This window comes from Excalfactoria chinensis, chromosome 30 (genome assembly GCF_039878825.1).
Source record: "Excalfactoria chinensis isolate bCotChi1 chromosome 30, bCotChi1.hap2, whole genome shotgun sequence".
Classification (NCBI taxonomy): Eukaryota; Metazoa; Chordata; class Aves; order Galliformes; family Phasianidae; genus Excalfactoria; species Excalfactoria chinensis.
The window spans coordinates 629,628-649,662 of NC_092854.1; the positions used below are offsets into that span (position 1 = coordinate 629,628).

Below are 20,035 nucleotides of genomic sequence, written 5' to 3' on the forward strand. Positions count from 1 at the left end.
TATGCCTGCAGTTATTTGTGCCGTGTCACAGCCCCTCAGACTCCGGCAGCGGCAGCAGGGGCAGCTCTCATGGAGGGGGGAAACAGGGGCAGCTGGGCCTGCTGTGCAGATGGACAGACAGGCATCAAGATACCTCACATGGCATCGTGGCTCCTCTGCCTTGTTTGGGTCCTGGCAGTTTTGTCTTCAGACAAACAACTTCAGACTCAGCCAAGCCTGGACACCCAGAGCAGCCTTTTCCAGCTTGCAGCAGATTACGAGTGGTGTTCCCCAGGGCTGAATACAGGGGAAATATGGGGGAGTATAGGGGGACCTCTATTGAACACCTTGATCAGGGATCTCAGCCAGGGCATTGAGTGCACCCTCAGTAAGTTCACAGACAGCACCGAGCTGGGAGGGAGTGCTGATCTGCTGGAGGGGAGAAAGGCGCTGCAGAGGGAGCTGGAGAGACTGCATTGATTCTATGGTTGGGCTGCAGTTGGACTGCAGGACCTCGAAGCTCTTCTCCAACCTGAGCAATTCTAGGATTCCACGATCCCATATGCATTCCAAGTCCATCCCATGTCCACAGCCCACCCCATATCTATCCCATTTCCCGATATCCCATCCCATATCATAGTATCATATCATAGTATCATAGTATTGTGCGAGTTGGAAGGGACCTTAAAGATCATCGAGTCCAACTCCCGGGATTCGAGCCCTCTGTGTAGCAGAGCGGCACTTCTACCCCCTGCTCCACAGGGGGGGATTCGAACCCGGGCCCCCTGGTGTTGCAAACGGGAATTCTACCGCTGCGCCACCGGAGGCACACCATCGCATATCCATATCCCCACAGCCCACATCCCAATCCCAAACCTCACAGCCCAATCCCACATCCAACGCCCCAATCCCGCATCCCAATCCCTCATCCTAAATCCCACATCCCAATCCCTATTCCAAATCTCGTTCCCAGTCCCTCATCCCAAACCCATCTCCCACCGGTCAATCCCAATCCCTCATCCCAATCCCAATCCCACATCCCAATTCCACATCCTAAATGTCGCTCCCAATGTGGGAGGTGATGGGGGAGTTGCAGGTGTGAGATAGGGAAGCTGTAGGGTAATATGGGGCTCTAGAGGGCTGTTGGAAGTGTATAGGGGTAAATATTGGGGGATGCGGAGTTATAGGGCTGTTGGGGGGGGTGTAGGGTAATCTGGGGCTATAGGGAGCTGTGGAGGGTGTATAGGAGTAGATATGGGGGGATCTGGGGCTATTGTGGTCTTTTGGGGGATATCAGGGGATATGAGAAAATGGGTAGCTGCGAGAGGAATATGGGGGCTGTCAGGGGCTCTAGGGGAATATGGGGATGCAGGTTGCTGCTGTGGGAATATAGGGGGATATGAGGCTGTGGGGGCTGTAGGGAAGGATGTGGGGCTATACAGGGCTTTAGGGGGGCTGTAGAGTGACTTACAGCTGTGTGGGGGTTATAGGAGGTTGTGGGGCTATAGGAGTGGCTATGGGCTAGAGGAGGCTTTATAGTGGCTATGGGGTTATAGAAAGCTGTGGGGGATTATAGACAGGGTATGAGGGGATATGGGACAAGAGGGGCTGTGCTGATGATATAGGTAGGGGACTATGGGGGAGTATAGGCAGTGGGGAGGAGTGGAGGGGATGGGGGAGTTGAAGGGGCTGTAGGTTAATGTGAGGCTGTGGAGGGACTACAGGGTAATATGGGGCTATGGGGGGTGGGGTATAGAATCATAGAATCATAGAATTACCCAGGTTGGAAAAGACCTTGAAGATCATCAAGTCCAACCGCAGCCCAACCAGTACCCCATCTCTAAAAAAAAAACAAAACCACTCTGCTAAATCATATCCCTGAGTACCACATCCAAACGGCTCTTAAACACATCCAGGGATGGCGATTCAACCACCTCCCTGGGGAGCCTATTCCAGTACCTAACCACCCTTTCTGTAAAGAAGTTCTTCCTAATATCCAACCTGAACTTGCCCTGGCGCAACTTGAGGCCATTTCCCCTTGTCCTGTCACTTGTCACTAGTGAGAAGAGACCTGCCCCACTCTCACTGTAAGAACCTTTCAGGTAACTGGAAGACGACAATAAGGTCTCCCCTCAGCCTCCTCTTCCTCAGACTAAACAGCCCCAGCTTCCTTAGCCTCTCCTCGTAGGGCTGATTCTCCAAGCCCTTCACAAGCCTCGTTGCCCTTATGATCCCTTATAGGATCATATGAGGCTGTGGGGGGCAGTGGGGTGGATGTAAGAGTGGATCTTGGGGTATATGGAGTTGTAGTGGGCTGTGGGGGGATGCCAAGGGATATGAGGAAATGGGTAGGTGTGCAGGGAATATGGGGGACTGTAGGGGACTGTAGGGGGATATGGAGATGTAGGTAGCTGATGTGGGGAATATAGGGGGATGTGGGAATCTAGAGGGCCTATTGGGAGAGATGTGGTGTACAGGGTGCTTTGGGGGGACTATAGAGGGTTCTAGAGCTGGGCAGGGCTTGTGGGAGGATATGTTGTTTTCAACTAATGAGAACACCAGGCTACAGGCCTGAGCTCTTGTTTGGACCACAGGGACGCGGTTAAATGGCTTCCAAAACTGCCCTGTAGCACAAGGGGGATGCAGAGTCTTTAGGGTGGATGGCTGAGAAGACAAGGAAGTGCGAGTGCCCTCTGTGAGAGTGCACTGAGCTCTGCCTGGGGATGGCAGAGCAGCCAGGTCAGAGCTAATGGAAATGGCAAACAGAGGAGACCAACATTGTCTGTTCCAGACTTCCTTATCAGGAAGAGCAAGTGGAAAGTGCCCTCTGCAGACAGATGGGATCCTGATGTTGTCAGGCCCTTGTCCCCTCTGTGGGCCTTATTCACTCCATTATCTGCTGCAGGGACAGCAAAGCAGGGCTTACTCCATCCAGAAGATCTCTGGAGAGCACAGATGGCAGCTTCTTGGCCAAGCTATAGAGGAAGCAAAGAGGAGAGGTGCTCTGCTGGATCTCATACTCACCGGCAAGGAATGGCTGGTGAGGAATGTGAAGGTCAAAGTGGCACCAGGCCATCTGCAAGACACAAGTGGATCTCTTTTTATTTATTTATTTATTCATTTAAAAAGAATTGAAGACAAAGAAAGAAATCAAAGAAAACGTGTAAACCCTTCTCAACATGTAAAATTCTCGTGAGTCCTGTTCCATATTAAGTTGCAAATATGAGTCTTTCAGGGGATTTTGTGACATGGGTTTTTTGTTTTTTGGTTTTTTTTTTGTTTGTTTGTTTGTTTGTTTTCTTCCTGTAATTGCAGTGTTTTCCAGAAATGTGTTTGCAGGACGCAGATGCCTTCAGGTACAGGGACACAGACAGCGGTGCCAGTGCCAATGCCTTGTGAGTAAAGCCTGGCACCTGTCTAACTCATTTCTAGAACAAATATTCCCTTTGAAAGACAAACCTCAATAGACGCAGCTTGGACATGGCATGCAGCAGATCACTGTGTTTTGCTGTTCATTCAATTGCATCACCTTTCCTTCCGTTTGACGGCAAAAAAAAAAAAAAAAAAAAAAAAAAAAAAAAAAAAAAAGAGAGAGAGAGAGAGAATTCTTCCCTTGCCCATGTGCAGCTGGTTCTCTGAGGAAAGCCAGTGGGAGATGGTGCAAAGCAGGTTTAACACTGAGCAGGTGACTGCAGAGAAGAGTGATGTGAGGAAAAGTGACACAAGTCCCATGGGACCAATGTGAGAAGAAATGGGGCGGGGGGGTTGAGGAGCACCTTTGTCCACACTGTAACAGAATAGAACTCACTGGGGGCATCCTGGATTGGTATCAGTTGCACAGTACTGATTTGATGTCTTCTTTAAACCCAACTATAAATAAATAGACAGTAATTGTATTTTGTGTATTTTGGACTCTTGCTCTTTAAGCTCTCGCCAGATACCTCTCCATTTTGCTGAACAAGCTCTGAAATCCTGAAGAAGATAACAGGAAGGCTCAAGGCACAGAAGGCTCTTTAGGTTATAATGGGCCCCAGGGCGCGTTTGATGCTGAGTCCATCAACCTCCAGTGCAGTGAGAAGTTTGCACAAAGTACTCAGTAAGGCAAAGTCAGAATTAACAGTGAAGTTTCTACGAGTATTAATGGGCCCACTGAGAGCCATTACCAAGCAAGCTTCCCAAGGGACTTGTTAGGGAAGATCATTAGAAGCCATGACTATAGGCAGGCAAAGGCACTGGCATGGTGGCTCTGATGCTAAGAAACCCTTCCTTTGCCTTACCAAGCTGACAGGCCAAGCCCTGATCCCCAGACCCTTGGCTGGGAGATCCCGTCCCTCTTGTTGGCTCAAGGCCCTTCCTGGGGCAGTGGGATGGAGATCTGTATGATGTTAAATGAAAGACACGGGAAGAGAAGATCCCAGGCTCTGCATGGGGTGCAAGGATGCTGTGAAGTGCATGTCCCATGTGTGCCCTGTGTCTCATCACAGGATGTGGGATGTGAGAAGGGCCCAGTCTGAACAAGCAGTCAAACCTAATGAAACGCTGAACTTCAGATCTCTCAGTTCCAGTGCCCTCTGCACACTCTCCTGTATTTTGATGTCCTTTCTGTTCTGCGGTGCCCAGAAGTTCACCCAGTGCTCCAGGTGAGGCTGTAGCAATGCAGAGCAGAGAGGGATAATCCTTTCCCTCACCCAGCTGGCAATAACTTGCTTCATGTGCTCCAGGGGACCGTTGGCCTTCCTGGCTTCCTGGGCACACTGCTGACTCACATTCATTTTGATGTTGACCACGACCCCCCCAATCCTTTTCAGTCAGACCTTTTTCCAGTGTCCTGTATCCAGTCATTGTGTATGTCCAGGGTTGCCCCTACCCAGGTGCTGAATCAGGCACTTGTTCATGTTATGGTTTATGCACTTGGTGCTTAGTGCCAACTGGTACCCACTTCTCTGACTTGTCCACATCTCTCTACAAGTCCTCTCCACCCTCAGTGGAGGCAACAGCACCTCCTCATCTGGTATCATCAGCAGCAAACTTGCTCAGAACGTCTTCTAGTTCTGCATGCAAGTCATCCACAAAAACATGAAACATTATTCCAGAGATTTAAGGCAGGTTTGAGTTCTCAAATACAAACTTCTGCTCCCTCCTAGACTCCCAACAGAGAAATGAAGACCACTGGTCCCTGTATCAAACTCCTTTTAGGTGTTTTTTTTTTCTCTGCCTGTTATCAGCATCTTTTCCACCTGAGGAGGCCAAGCAGGCACATGTGCTGTGCCACAGGGAATGCCTCTGAGCTGGCAGCAGGCACTGGGGACAAAACTTTAAGATACGCTATTGGAGCTGGAATTACCGCGGCTGCTGGCACCAGACTTGCCCTCCAATGGATCCTCGCTCAAGGATTTAAAGTGGACTCATTCCAATTACAGGGCCTTGAAAGAGTCCTGTATTGTTATTTTTCGTCACTACCTCCCCGGGTCGGGAGTGGGTAATTTGCACGCCTGCTGCCTTCCTTGGATGTGGTAGCCATTTCTCAGGCTCCCTCTCTGGAATCGAACCCTGATTCCCCATTACCCGTGGTCACCATGGTAGGCACAGACAGTACCATCGAAAGTTGATAGGGCAGACATTCGAATGGGTCGTTGCCGCCGCGGGGGCGTGCGATCGGCTCCAGGTTATCTAGAGTCACCAAAGCCACCGCGCGAGCCCGGGTTGGTTTTGGTCTGATAAATGCACATGTCCCCGGAGGTCGGCGCTCGTCGGCATGTATTAGCTCTAGAATTACCACAGTTATCCAAGGAACGGGAGGGGAGCGACCAAAGGAACCATAACTGATTTAATGAGCCATTCGCAGTTTCACTGTACCGCCCGTGTGTACTTAGACATGCATGGCTTAATCTTTGAGACAAGCATATGCTACTGGCAGGATCAACCAGGTAGCCGCGCCGCGGGGCAACGACCCGACCAGCCCGGACCGCCGATGACCGCTCGACCCTTCGCTTGCTTCCGCGCGCGAGCTCTCTCCATCTCTCTCGCTCTCTGTCCCGACTAGGCTTGGGGCTCGGCTTTAACGCCTCGCCCCCACGCGCTTCCTCTGCCCGGGTCGACGGCGGCGGCTGCCGGGGCGAACGCCTCTCGGCGGGGATGGAGGGCGGCCTTCCGTCGCTCGCTCGCTCGGACGGACCGGCGGCGGGAGAAGCGCGCCCAGATCCCCGAACGCGGCCCCGCGCGCCTCCCCCACGCGGGGAAGGAGCGGGCGCTGCTGCGCAGCTGACTTCGCTTCCGGCGGCGCAGCTCCGGGCTCCCCCCGCGGGAGCCAGACGCGCCGCGCGGCCTCGCGCGGCCGGGGCTGACCCGCCCTCCGGGACCGGCGCACGGACGAGCAGACGGGGCGAGAGGAGAGCCCCGCCGCCAGAGACGCGGACGCGCTAGAGGAGAAGGAGACCTCGAGGCGGGCGTCGCCCCGAGACCGGAGACCCTTGCCCGAGGCGGCACGCTCCGCAGCGGGCGGGGACACGCGGCAGGGAAACCCACGCGCGGGGCCGCGGCGTCCCCGAGGACGGCGGAGGCGAGACAGACCGGTGGACGCCCCCTGCTCTTCCTTCTCGCTTGCTCGCTCCTCGCCTCGCTTCCCGAAGCGGTTTCCCGACTTTGCCACCCCGCCGGCTTGCTGCTTGCAGCCGGCACTTGCCGGGTCCCGGACCGAGGCCGGCGCCGGCGCCTCACACGCGACTGACTGGCTACACCTGCGGCTCGCAGGGCCCCTCGGCCGTCACACAGCCGGATTCGGTCGGGCGAGCTCTCCGCCGCTCTCGGTGCGAGCCGGAGAGCGCCTCGCCTCGCCTGCGACGGGAAGCGAACCGGGGAGGAGGCCGCCCGCGCCTGAACACCGGACGCTGCCGCGGCTTCCCCAGGACGGGGAACGCGCGAGCGCCGGCCCGCCGGGGGCCCTCACTGACGCCACCCGAGTGGCCTCATCGATCGACGGAAGGGGGGAGCGGGGAGGGGCGGGGGTACGGGAAGGAGAAAGGAACGGAGGGGAAGGCACGAGCCCTTCCCCCCGGGCGCGGCGGAAAGACCGCACACATGCAGGTGGGTGTGAGTGGGCAACGTCTGCCGAGAGGTGCTCGCCCTTGCCTGAACACCGGCCCGCCCCACGCCGCCCCGAACGAGCCGGGGAGCGGGATTGAGCCGGCCCGCCGGGAAGCCTCTCCGACGCGCCCGAGGAGCGCCACAGGGGATCTATCAATTGAACGGGGCTCCCGCGTGCGAGTGAGAGTGCAGTGCACGTAAGGATGACGCGGCACCGCCGCCGCCACCAACAACCACCTCCGGGTCCCCCGATTCCTTCGCTCCTGGCGGGACCCCACCGGGGACTCCCCCGGCCCTCCTGCGTAAGACTGCCGGCAGACCGGCCCGTGCCCTTTTCTCTCTTGCCTTCTTTTCTCGGGGATCTTCCCTCCCCTGCGCAGGGAACCGACCGCTCCCGATCGTTCTCTCTTCCCTCTCTCGCTCTCTCTCGCCTTTCATCCCGAAATTTTACTTCTTTTTTTCCAACCTCAGTCCGGTGCCGAGCTGCGACACAGGCAGCGAAGACCCCAACGAGGCCACCGGACCCATCGACCCGAGAGGCGTACGAAAAAGTCGCCGCCGACAACCTCGAGACTCGGCTGGTCAACCGTGCTCGCCTGCACCCGCTCGTTGCCTCCTACCGGAGACGAGTAAGCACTCGCTCCTGCCGACGAAAACCTAAGGCACCCGAAAAAAGTGCTCCAAAAACAATGGCGGAGACTACCGGCGGAGGCGCCGACAGAAATCGAACTTTACCTCGACGTAACTGGAGGTAAAGAATTACAGCGACCCCTTTGGAAGCTCCAGAGCAATAGCGCAGCCCAACAGGACGAGCGGCGAAGGCCCGCCTAAAGCAGGCAGACCTAGCAACTACAATAGAGCCGCACGGACAGCGACCCCTAGCCGCCACCGCCGAGCCCAAGTGCTGCTCGTAGCCGGGTAGACAGTGCCGACTGACTCGAGCCGCATGGGCAGCGACCCCTAGCCGCCTAGAGCAGAGCTGGGGTAGGTGGTCTCAGAGCTGTCCCCTCCTGAGCACAGCTGGTGTCCCTGAGGGGTTGAGGTGCTTCTGCCCACTCAGATCCCGGTGGCACTGAGGTGACCCCAGGATGTGGGGTTACGACTTCCCAGGTAAAGGCTGAGCCCTGGTGGCTTTCAGATGCTCCCACGGTGTATGTACCCCCAGAGCATCGCTTCTCCTCACTCCCCTGAGCCTTTCCCTCGAGCCCCCTCCCTCTGCACTCCCCTTCCCCAGCCCCGTTCTGCCCGGAGGCGTGCAGAGGCGCTGTCGGGATCCTCTGCTTCCAGAGCTGGAATCGTTCAAGGGCACGGATGGGTTCCTCCCACGGCTGAAATCGGGGTGCTGCCCCCATCGCCGGGGAGCACGTCGCCCCCACAGCACGGTTATACCCACAAAGGGGGATTTCCGCACAAGCTGGGTAACCTGTGGGTCAAATTATCTGGTTATTCCATGCTCCATTCGCTTCAAACCTGCCTGGTCTCACTCAAACCCGCATCTCCGTGCTGAGCACGGCAATGTTTGAGCATCTCTTTGGGAGCACAGCGGAGCTCAGCGCTGCTCAGCTCTTCCAGCGCCGTCGGTGGGTGTCGCTGGAGGGAGGGTCTGGGTACAAATATCTCCGGAAGAGGGTTAATAAAGGCGGTGGTTGGGCGATAAAATGCAGAAGGTGCCGACGGGAGGTCACAGCTCGCTGCTCTTGGGCAGGTGGGTACTTTTATTAGGGCTGGGGGAGCTGCCACGAGCAGTGGGGGGGCTCTCACACAGTTCAGCTCTGAGAAGAGCTCAGATGTGCCCCCTCCCCTCACCTGCCGTTCCGCTGCCGCAGCCCCCGTATTGCCCTGCGGTGGTCCCGCTCCGCGTTGCGCTCCGGCGCTCCGCCAGTGGGACGCTGCGCTCCTCGTCCACCCGCTGCCGCTTCCTACAACGAGAGTGGGTGCTGCGGGGAGGGTCGGGGGGGCTCTGAAAGGAGCGGCGGGGCAGGAGGTGGTCTCACCTGTATCTCCGTACCAACAGTGCGGCAATGGTGGCCGCGACCAGCAGCAGGACGACCCCAATCCCCGCACTCAGTTCCCTCTTGGAGTGCTCTGAGAACAAACAGCCCGTCAGCTCTCCTGCTCCTCATGCCGAGGGAACAAGGCTCGGGAGCCGCATTCCCGAGGGGGACAACCTACCCCAGGGAACGAGGAGGCTGTGGTCACCCAGCCTGCGGTGCTGCACGCGGCAGCGTAGCTGTGCCCGTCCCGGGGTGACACCAGCAGGGTGCTGCGGAGCTGGTAGGTGAGGTCAGCATTGGGTAACACCGTGCTGGTGCTCAGCGCCGGGCTCGGGAGCAGCTCCTGACCATCCTGCAGCCAGGTGACAGTGATGAGCCGTGGGTAGAAGCTGGTGACACGGCAAACCAGCAGGAGCTGCTCTGGGCCGGCCGTGTGGGCAAAGACCACGGCGGTGGGGGGCACTGAGGGATGGATATGAGGGGTCTGCAGTGTGGCACCACTCAGCCTCCCCCCCAAAATCGGGAGCTGATGTGGCAATGTTGGGGTCAGCTCACCTTGTCTTTCCAGATCTGCTTTCCCAGCCTGGATGAAAAGCCTCAGAATATCCACACAGGTGTAATTGAGGAGCAATTGGATCACCTCATTGAGAGTGCTGGCATTGGCCAGCAGCTGCACAGCTCTGGCTGACAACTGGTTATGTTGCATCGGCTCCCAAGTGCCTGTATCCAGGCAGAAGTGGATGAAATTCTGGCCCTCGTAAGCAATGTCAAAGAAGGTCCTGATGGTCCTGTTGGACTGGAGCTCACAGCCTATGGAGGACTGGACGACAAAAGGGTCTGGGGGCAAGGGGTAGAGTGGTAGAGTTGATATGTATCACCTTTATGATACGTATCATATGAGCAGGCACTCGGCTTCGTGGCTGCTTAAGGTCTGACTGAGTGCTGTCCCCATGCAAAAAAAACCCTCTAGCTCTCGTATCCAGTGTCAAAAAAAGGGGTCCTGGTGGTCCAAAATGAATGTTTGTGTCCTCCCTCCATGCAGGATGAAGGCATGTTGTCCCAGCACTGTCATCCCCTCAGTGCCATGGGGAAAATCTATGAGTCCCCAAGGGGCTGCTGGGCTCTGGGGAATGCACCCGGTGCTGCTCCAATGTCACCCTGCCCCTCATCCCCCCTCCAAGCCCAACATGTTCCTTCTGGGCTGTTCCCTGCCATGGTGGTGACACAGGGACAGCCCATGCAGGGATGCTGGGGCTGAGCCCTGGCACCCAGTGACACTGAGTCAGCCCCAGGGGAATGAGCACAGAGCATCACTTCCCTTCTCTGGAACTACTCCACAGAGAAGTGGTGATGGCAAAGTGTCCCTGATAGCCCAAATCTGGCACCTGTGGTCTGATTTCCTGCAAGGCCCATCGAGGTGGTGTCCAGCCCTGGAACTGTCCCTCTGTCCCTCCCATCAAGGCCACTAATGTCAGGAAGGACAGTAGAGTGCAGCCAGTGGGCTGGCAAGGGATTTGAGGGTGCCCAAAGTTGCCTCAGGTGACCACAGGTCCCCAGTCTGCCCAGCAGACACACACCATTTATCACAGTCAGCCACAATGTGACCATTTGTCCTTATTATATCAAAGCTTGATCCCCAGCATCCCAGAGGGGACCTTGGAAATGGGGTGGAGAAGGGACACGTACAGGGCATCATGATGTACATCTGCACCAGCCTGCTGAAATCCCTCACGTATGACTTGATGCAGCTTTCAATGAAATCCCAGTCTCCTTTTGGCAAGGATGAGCACAGCCAGGGTCGGTAGTAGTGGATATTCCCAGTGTTGCTGTCCAGAGATCCCATTTCCACGTCCCCCAAGAGCCCCACTGCTCCCACAAGCACGGAGGTGCTGTTTTGGAAGGTGGCAAAATGGAGAAGTTTGAGTGTATAGGAGCCTGCAGGAGATAGGAAGAGAGATGCATGGAAGAGCTGCATGGTGTCTGTATGGTGCAGCTCCACACGGATGCAGTAGGATGATGAAGGGGCTGCTCACTTCTCAAGGCAGCTCTTGCCTCGCTGGTTGGCACTGGTTGGCCCCAGCAGCCAATAGGGTCGGTGTTGAGGTTTTGGGGAGGTCCCTGAGGTGCCCTCTGCAAGGAGTTGGGCTGAGGCTTTCAGGCTATGGGTCTGGAAGGATTCTTTCTGGCCTGTGGTTGAACTTGGGGGGGTTACCACATAGGGACGGCACAAGGGGGTCACTTCCTCTTCTAAGTCTGTCCCTGGAGCCATCCTGCCTGAGGTGACCTTGAGGTCAGCCTCCAAGGAGTCACTTGACTCCCCCCGACCCCATCCTTGTTTTAATTAACCAACGGAACACCCAAGAGTTGCGCCGACCCCGCTGGAGAAGCCGTTTCCGAGGTCTCTACCGCCACCTTGTGGCCAAAGAGGGGAACAGCATCGTGCCGTGTCGGGGGGGGGGGGGGAGGGAAGGAGAAGGCTTGGGCCCCGTAGAGCCCCTTAAGGATCCCAAAGTGACCCATAAGGACACCATAGAGTCCCGTATCACGCGACAGAGTCCCACAGAGACCCCTTGTGACCACATAAAGCCCACAGGGACCCCATGTTGCCCCTTAGCGACCGCATTATGACCCATGCAGTTCCCATATCACCCCAAAGAGATCCATAAGGACCACATATCACCACACACAGCCACCCTAGTGACCTGATAGAGACCGATAGGGACCCCATAGAGACGCATAGGGATCCCAGAGATCCCCCATGACCTGGACAAGTATGTTCCAGCAGTTCTCTAGCACCGATGAATTAAAGATCTTGTGTATACCCAGTCTTCTCCATGAGCCTTACTTTGTCATCCATAATGTCTGTAAGTTCCTGTATGAAGCAGGGAGAAGAAATGGGGAATGAATGGGAGAAGGAATGGGGTTGGAACTGTGTGATCTTTGAGGCCTCTTCCAACCCAAACCATTCTCTGCTCCCAGCTTCACACCTACTGCCTGCCCTTCTCTGTTCCCTGCTCATGCCCTCCAGGCTTTTCCTCCCCTTGCTGAGCAAGGCCATGCCCGGTAGCTACCCTGGATCCTCCTCCGCTCTTTGCCTTCCTCCACACGGATGCTTGCTTCTGGCCAGCACTTCAGCCAATGCCAAGCCTATGCACCTCATCTCTTGGGGAGACAGTAAGGTGGCCTGGAGAGGCCCACAGCTCCTCCCAGGCATGGCTTCTCAGCTTTGCTTCAAACCCAGAACCCAAAGGAGTTCCTTTTACATTCTGGCCCAGATTCTTTTCCTCCCATGCAGCTCCTGTGGCAAGCAGGGGCACAGCTCTTCCCACATTCCTCCATTCCTGCAAGTTTGCTTTTTTCCATTCTTTGCCTTGCTTTGCTTTGCTGTGCTATGGTTAGCTTTCCTACTTGCTTTCTCTATCTTTGTTGCCATCCATTGCTTTTTCTTCCCTTTTTGCCTCCGTGTTTCATTATTTTCCCTTCAACCTTTGTTCCAGGAATGTCCTTATGGCCAAGCCAGGTGTTGTCATGGGTACAGGAAATGCTGCCGGCCATCCTGTAAGCTGGCAGATGATCACCAGCAGGTGTTTAAGTCACCCAGCCCCAGGCATCTCACTGACATCTACCTGATGGCGCTGGAAGGGCTGCACTGCCCACACTGGCCTCCCTTTGCTATTTGCTGCATTGATTCCTTACTTCAGCACATGGCAGACCTCAGTAATGCAAGTGACTGATAAAGCAAGCATCAGCGGTTTGCAATGCGCTGATGTTAGAAAGGCTTCAGGGAGCGGCAGCGCATTCCTGTGTGCAGTGGTGAGGAAAACAGAGCAACAAGAAGATATACATAAAGGTACTAAATTAATTTATTAATGACTTACTCCTAACACTAACATCTAACAGTATAATGGCAAAAGCCCAACTGGATGAAGGGAAATGGAATCAGAAGGAAACCGGCAGTTGGCTGCTCTTTCTTCTCCTCCCCTCCCGTTCCAGGAAAGCAACCACGGCCTTCCAGACTTTGTGTCTTATTCCACGATGAGAGGGGTTGTGTAGAGGGAATGCCGGATCCCAAAAGTGGAGGCAGGCGCCTGGGGCTTGATCAGCGTCACCTGGGAGGGCAGAAAGGAAAGGCAGATCAGCAAGGGCCCTTCTTTGCTGCCCTTGCTCATGCTGTCCTGCACCCCTCCCAATCCCAGACAGTCCCTGGTGCCTCACTGGGAAGGGCTGAGCGCCAGTGCAGAGCTGGTGTGGCTCCCTGCTAGAGCAGAGCTGGCTCAGGGAGGTGTGCTGGCCTTACATGTGCTCTTATGGGCCCCTCATATGCACCTGGGACCTCACAGCTAATTCTCCTATGCTGGAGGTGTGCTGCTTGGAGCCCCTGTGAGCTGCATCCCCCAGAAGAGCTTGTGAAGGACCAGGCGACCCATTGAAGGGAAATGGAGCAGAGGGAGGAAAAGTTGTGTGCTGTGCTGTTCCTCCCTTCTTCTGCTAGAAGGTGGCACGAAGGCAGAGAGCAGGCCTGCTGTCCTGCACTTGGTCCCTGCAGCTATAAGCTGTTTGGCTGGCGGAAGCCGCAGGGGAAGGGGAAGAGGCATGAAGGCTGTGCTTGTGAAGCAGAGGGGAAGAGCTGAGCTGAGGCCTTACCCGGCCTACACTGTAGTCTGCTGGCCCGGGCTTCACTGCTTTGCCCTCTCCATGTTTTGGTCGGGCTGCAATGGTGTATGCAGGTGCCCTGGTCTTGTAGGCATCCACAGCCACTTTGGGGAGCGCCGCAGGACCTGGAGTCTGCAAGAGAGGCATGGCCACACGGGGCTGGGGTCACATTCAAGGCTCTCTCTTTCCCTGGAAGGCTGCATTAAGCAAAGTTGCAGCAGGGTTGGAAGCCCCTGTGGCTCAGGGAGAGCAGCCCAGGTTCGGATGCTAACATGGAAAAGAGGAGCAGCAGAGCTCACCTTGGCAAGGTCCTCATCAAAGCGACCGCGCTGGCTCCTTCCCCTCATGGAGTAGCAGGGGCTGGCCGATGTGTAGGCTGTGTTGGGCCCCATCAGCCTGGGCAGTGTGTAAGTGCCAGGACCTGCAGGAGGAGCAGCAGAGAGTGTGTGCGTGAGGGGATGGAGGAAATGGAAGCAGCAGCGAGGGGCAGCCTGTCCAGCCCACTGGTGGGAAGTGGAGGGACATCTTGCCCCTCTGCCAGTTCCTCCCTCTCCTCTGACACAGGGCCAGTGCCAGCAGCTTCGAGCATGAGCAGCTGGAGACGCTGCTGGCCGAGAGGTGGTGGTCATGTAAGAAAGCTTGTGGCCCGGCACCACATCTTGCAGCGCAGGCCATGCAGCAGGCCCTCTGCTGGTGCTGAGCAGCAGCCCATCCCTGGAGGATGCTCAGGCTGAAGGGTCTGCCTTTGACAGGGTCACGTACCTGGAGGGCGGTCTGTCCGGAGGGGCTCCCGCCGGAAGGCCATGGACTGCACCGGTGGGCACTTGAAGACGTGCCTGTTGGCAGCTTCGGTGCGGTAGTCACCTGGGACAGAGGAGAGGAGGAAGAAAGCTGTGAAGGGCTGGTCTCCTTCTGCAGCCAGAAGGGGTCCTCTGAAGAGCTGCAGAATTGCTGGGGGACACAGGCAGCACGCAGGGACACTTCTCTGTGCCCCGCCACTATGTCCTGCCTTGCTGTCCCTCCTGTCAGCTCCCTGCTCCTTGTACTTTTCAGACATAGTGCCTTGTGCCCTGGGCCCATGGTGCTGGGCAGCTGTCCTTCTCCGAGGGCATTTATCGCTGCTCAGAGCAGCTCATGCTCTCTCAAAAAAGACCTACAGCTCCATCAGGGCATGAGCTGACCCCGGGCAAATGTGCTGCGTGCTCATGTTGTCTGGGAGAAGTGCTGCAGCAGTGCTACTCACTCGGTCCAGGGGTGACGGTGGTCTTTGTCATGGGTCGTCCCCGGAGGTGGGTGCCTGGAACCACGTGCTTGCCATTCCTAGTGATGGCTGGCTCCACAAAGTAGCAGGGACCTGGCCCACAGCTCTCTGCCGCAGGCCGTTTGGTCCCTCTAAACGTGTACGCGGGGGCACGGTTTTTGGTGGGGCTGTGGCCCACGTAACCTAGGAGGAAAAGCAGAAGAGAGCACACCCCTGTGCAGCTGCATGTTTTGAGCTCCTTTGGACCCAGACCAGAAGCAGGCCCCTTTGTCCTCGGGTCACAAGGAGCAGCGCCAGCAGCATTGGCCTTCCTCGGCCAGGCCTGGCTTGCAGCTGTGCCAGAGCCAGGAGGCTCTGACAGAACAGGGCAAGGCTGGGGAGCTGCTTTGCCCCGTGATGTCCCCAATGCGCCTCACAGGGACGGTCGCTGTACCTGTTGTCCCCGGGATGGAGTACTGGGGCCCAGGGCTGGGGAACTGGGCCGAGATGAGGCCACGTGGACGATGAGGTCTCCAGGTCCCCACCCAAGCTCCGTCCATGCTGGCAGGCATGTGCCTCCAAACCTAAAGGCAAGAGCACAGCAGTTACTGATGGGAGTTCCTGAGCAGGAAGGTGTTCACTGCCAGTCCTGCCAGTCTCGTGCTACACGCCCCTCACACACACTGCAGCCAAGCCCGCATCCTGCAGCTGGGCTCTGCAGCCTGAAGTGTGCAGGAGCTCTCCCTCACCTCTCTGAGCCTTGGAGGACGAGCACGATGAGGCTGAGCTGCTCTGCTGCTGGGGCTGCTCTCAGGCACAGGGCACGGCGAGCGGCTGCGGGCAGCACAGCTCACAAATGAGGTGCCTGGAGCCAGTGGCCGGCTGTCCTTGGGGAGGGCCCGGCGTCGTCATGGCAGCGCACTGTGACAGCACACAGGCTCCAGGTGATGCCATCCGTGCTGTGACATCTCCTGGCTGGCCTGGAGCCGCGCCCTCCACGCCTTCTCGGCCTCGCACCCCAACCAGTAAGAAGTCGTAGCTCACACTGCTGACACCTGCAGATGGACCGAGCTCTTAGTTAGATCACACAGCAGAGCTCAGCTTGGTCCTGCTGGCTGTTCAGATTGGTAGTTTTTCTCTTGTTTTGTTTTTAATTGTTGGATTAACACGTGTGAATGGGAACTGCTGTGCAGTCAGGATTGGTCAGTTATGGAAATGTCACATGCCCAGAAGTGTTATGAAAACGTTTGCCCAGGCAGTGAGAGGTCCTGGTGGGACAGAAGGTGCAGCAGAGATGAGAATTTCCTTTAGTGAGGCTGGAAAGGAGGAAAAGAGGAAAGAATGCAGCAAAAAGGGGGATAGATTTATCTCCAAAAAATTCAGTAATCTATGCATAACCTGTCACGTGTGATGTCTGCATATTCCCCTAGAACATGCAACAATTTTCTGCTGCTTGTTGTTTGGAGCTCTCCTATGGCTTGATCAAGTTAGTCTTGATGCCAGCCATGGGTGCACCTTTAGCCATTCTCAGCAGAATGGTAACAGAGGTTGCTGAAAGGGAGAGAGGAAAGGAGGAGCTAAACTGAAGCCAACACTTAGTTGCAAAGAGCTCTGCCTGCATTCCATGTCAGCACCCAGACATGAGCCGTACAGCCCTTGCTCTCAGCACACACACCTCTTCTCTTACCAGCTGCTTGCATCCCTGCGCAGTGCTGCTCAAAGCCCTCCTCCAGCTCTCCCTTCACAAAGCAATACGCAGTCTCTCCCCAGCCATGAGCTCTGGGCTGTTTGATGCCTGTTCCATCAGCGGGACCTGCAGAACAAACCTTGGCTTCAGAGCTTGGAGGGGACAAGCGCTCTGTCCAGGAACATTCACCATCTGAAGCACTTGAAAGCAGCGGCTTCTTGAAAGCCCTGGATCTGTGTGACACACCAGGAGATGCTCAACTCAAGCCGCAGCCCTCTCCACAATGGAAGGGCTCTTCACAACCAGCTGGAGGGGGAGCAAAGACGCACAGAGGTCTGACAGCTCTGAACCAAAGCAGGGCAGCTGCTGCTGCTGCAGGCAGGGCTTCCCGTGCCTGCCCAGCCTGCAGTCAGCAGACAACGTTGGCGGCCGCCTGCTGCTCAGATAGAAGCACAAGTGCTGCTGGAGGAGCAGCGCAAAGCACAGCCTGAATCGCTGCTACCTTGCGCTGAGGAAAGGCTGAGATGCACCACGGCCTCACCTGCTGCCTTCTTGGAAGGGGAGGTTCAGCAGCAGCTCCACTAGTCAGCAAGTTCTCCAGAAACTTCCTTCTTTCTTCCTGAGCAGGAGATTGGATGCTGAAACCTTCTCCACAGTCATTATTAAACAGTACCTGGACCTGAAGCCCCAGGAGAAAACGCAGTTCAGATCCAAGACCACAAAACAGTCATATTCTAGTCCAATACAATTCCAATTCTGATTTAAATTTCGGGACTAGCATTTCACCCACCCTGCTATGGAAGGGGGAAGGGAGGGGGAAAGGGAAAGGGGAAGCGAGGGAGAGCCTTCTAGCCCCACATGCCCCTATAACCCACTCTGTAGCCCCATATCACCCTATAGCCCCATACATCCCCTATAGCCCTGTATCCCACTAGAATCCTCCTACTGCCCACCCACAGCTCCCTAGAGACACATATCCCCCATAATCCTCCTATAACCCACCCAGAGCACCCTACAGGCCCCTTTTAGAACCTTATAGCTCTCCCACAGCCCTATATAATGTCGCAGCCCCCCAGCTCCCTATAACCCCATGATCCCTTGTAGCCCCCCACAGCCCAGCATCAGCCCTGTATCCCCTCCACAGTCCCCTATATCCTCCCCAGAGCCCCTGCTGTCCCATATCCTCCTATACCACGTCAAAAGTTCCAGACAACTTTCTATAACCCCATAACCCTCCTATGGCCACTGTGAAGCGCCCCATAGCCCCATATACTCCTACATCTACCCCTGCAGTCCCCCTAGCTCCCTACAGCCCCATATCCTCCTATAAACCCCGCACTGCTCTATATCCCTCTATAGCCCCCCAAAAGCTCCCTATAGCCCCAGATCTCTCCCAATAGCCCCTCCATACCTCCACACCCCCCTACATTCCCACAACAGCTACCTACATCCCCACATCCCCCAACAGCCCTCATATTCCTCTCAGAGCAACCCAATTCCTCATATCCCCCCACAGCCCACTACAACCACATATCCCCCACTATTCACCCCTAGATCCCTCCCACTGCCCCCCACAGCCCCGTATTACCCTATTCCCCCCCCCCCCCCGTACGTGCATATTACTCTATACCCTCCCTATAGCCCCACGTTACCCCACAGCCCCCTCAGCTCCCCCATCCCCCCCACTGCCCCCTACACCCACAGCCCACCTCAGCCCCGGGAGGCACCGGGAGCAGTTCTGGACGGCTCGGGGGGGACGGCCCGGATGCGGGCAGCGGCGCTGCGGCGGTGGGGGCCCCGAGTCCTTCAGCCGCCCCAAATCCCCGCATCCCACGCCGGAGGGCAGGGCGGGCCGCTTCGGGCCGCGCACGGTTCCTCTCCCCGGCCCCGGCCCGGAGCCGTTCTCCCGCACACCTCCGGCGCCGCCGTGCTCAGCAGCGCTCCCGTCGTGCCGCGGTTCCGCCTCGGGGCTGCCCGGGCAGCCTCAGCCAATCGGAGCCGGCGGTGCTGCCGCTGACCAATGAGAAGTACGATCGGGACGGAACTGCCTCTGACCAAAGAGTGGCCGGGGGCGGGCCGGAGCTGCCCATGACCAATGAGAGAGCGGGGGCGGGGCGGAGCGGCGGCAGGGGCGGGGCTTGGGATGCGTTCGGATTTGACCGGGGACGGGATGGGGGATTGGGATGGGAATCGGGATTGGGATTAGGAATGAGGGATTGGGATTGACAGGTGGGAGGTGGGTTGGAGATGAGGGACTGGGAATGAGATTGGGAATTGGGATTGGGCTGTGAGATTTGGGATTGGCACGTGGGCTGTGGGGATGTGGATATGCGATGGATACGGGATGGGATATCGGAAATGGGATAGATATGGGCTGGGCTCTGGATATGGGATGGACTTGGGATGCATTTGGGATCATGGAATCCTAGAATTGCTCCAGCTGGGGAAGAGCTTCGAGGTCCTGCAGTCCAACTGCAGCCCAACCATCGAATCAATGCGGTCTCTCCAGCTCCTTTCTCCCCTCCAGCAGATCAGCACTCCGTCCCAGCTCGGTGCTGTCTGTGAACTTACTGAGGGTGCACTCGATGCCCTGGCCGAGATCCCTGATCAAGGTGCTCAATAGGAGCGGCCCCGGTGCCGAGCCCTGGGGGACACCACTGGTGACCGGCCGCCAGCTGGAAAAGGCTGCTCTGGGTGTCCAGGCTTGTCTGAGTGCCTGTCTGAAGACAGACCTGCCAGGCCCCGAACGAGGCAGAGGAGCCACGATGCCATGTGAGGTATCTTTATGCCTGTCTGTGTATCTGCACGGCAGGCCCAGCTGCCCCTGCTTCCCCCCTCCATGGGAGCTGCCCCTACTGCTGCTCCTGGAGCCTCTTCTGGCCACAGTGACCCGATGCGATTCCCCTCAGCTGCCAGTGCCCTGCCTGGTGCCCATCCCCACAGCAGTTCCTGGTTGAATTTCCTTGTAGCTTGCCTGTGCAGTCTGCATGGTAGTGGTCGGGCTGCCGGTAGAGGAGAGGAATTGCAGCTGCTTCCTCACCTCCTTCCAGGCCTTCTGTGTCAGATCAGGAAGGTGCTGGGGGAGGAGATGCTGCTGCCTGCCCTGAGATGTCAGACAGTTCTGCCACAGTGTGCCAAGGAGCGCAGCCAGACCACGCAGGTGAGGACCCAGAATGGAGAGGGAAGTTGGGGGGGCTGTCCTTCCCCAGCCAGGTCTCTTCATTTATGATGAGATGAGGGCTACAGTCTTCCCATTTTCCCCATGCATAGGCACAGGTTGCCCACATTTGTTTGGCCTGGCAGTGCATCACTCCAAAAGCACAGCTGTTTGTGCCATATTGAGGTGGAACAAACTGGTCTCCTTTCTTTGGCAGCTCGATTCTCATCTCTTTAGGTGCC

The 20,035-nt window shown here is 56.8% G+C and overlaps 1 protein-coding gene and 1 pseudogene across 3 annotated transcripts; both read right to left on the reverse strand.

Moving 5' to 3' along the window:
* Positions 1-8,845: 8,845 nt before the first annotated feature.
* On the reverse strand, positions 8,846-11,031 carry LOC140263413 (T-cell surface glycoprotein CD1b-3-like; annotated as a pseudogene).
* A 1,904-nt stretch (positions 11,032-12,935) lies between these two features.
* On the reverse strand, positions 12,936-18,591 carry LOC140263425 (ciliary microtubule associated protein 1A-like). Of its 3 annotated transcripts, none has more exons than XM_072358308.1 (10): positions 18,346-18,591; positions 17,178-17,315; positions 16,637-16,762; positions 15,699-16,004; positions 15,404-15,533; positions 14,953-15,153; positions 14,472-14,573; positions 14,009-14,130; positions 13,701-13,841; positions 12,936-13,165 (listed from the first exon to the last, which is right to left on the reverse strand). In XM_072358308.1, the coding sequence occupies exons 5-10, from the start codon at positions 15,519-15,521 to the stop codon at positions 13,082-13,084; spliced, it is 768 nt and encodes a 255-aa protein (XP_072214409.1). In that variant the 5' UTR covers positions 15,522-15,533; positions 15,699-16,004; positions 16,637-16,762; positions 17,178-17,315; positions 18,346-18,591; the 3' UTR covers positions 12,936-13,081. The 3 variants fall into 3 exon arrangements, with proteins under 3 accessions (XP_072214409.1, XP_072214410.1, XP_072214411.1); XM_072358309.1 differs by having other exon boundaries at positions 16,625-16,762; XM_072358310.1 differs by lacking the exons at positions 15,699-16,004; positions 16,637-16,762; positions 17,178-17,315; positions 18,346-18,591 and adding an exon at positions 16,625-16,636.
* Positions 18,592-20,035: the final 1,444 nt, after the last annotated feature.

Excerpts from the sequence above, each read along its gene's own strand:
- LOC140263425 (XM_072358308.1), bottom strand. The coding sequence starts at position 15,521 with ATGCCTGCCAGCATGGACGGAGCTTGGGTGGGGACCTGGAGACCTCAT. Across the intron at positions 14,574-14,952 it reads CACCGTCACCCCTGGACCGA|GTGACTACCGCACCGAAGCT; the intron begins GTGAGTAGCACT and ends CCTCTGTCCCAG. Across the intron at positions 14,131-14,471 it reads CCGGACAGACCGCCCTCCAG|GTCCTGGCACTTACACACTG; the intron begins GTACGTGACCCT and ends CTCCTCCTGCAG.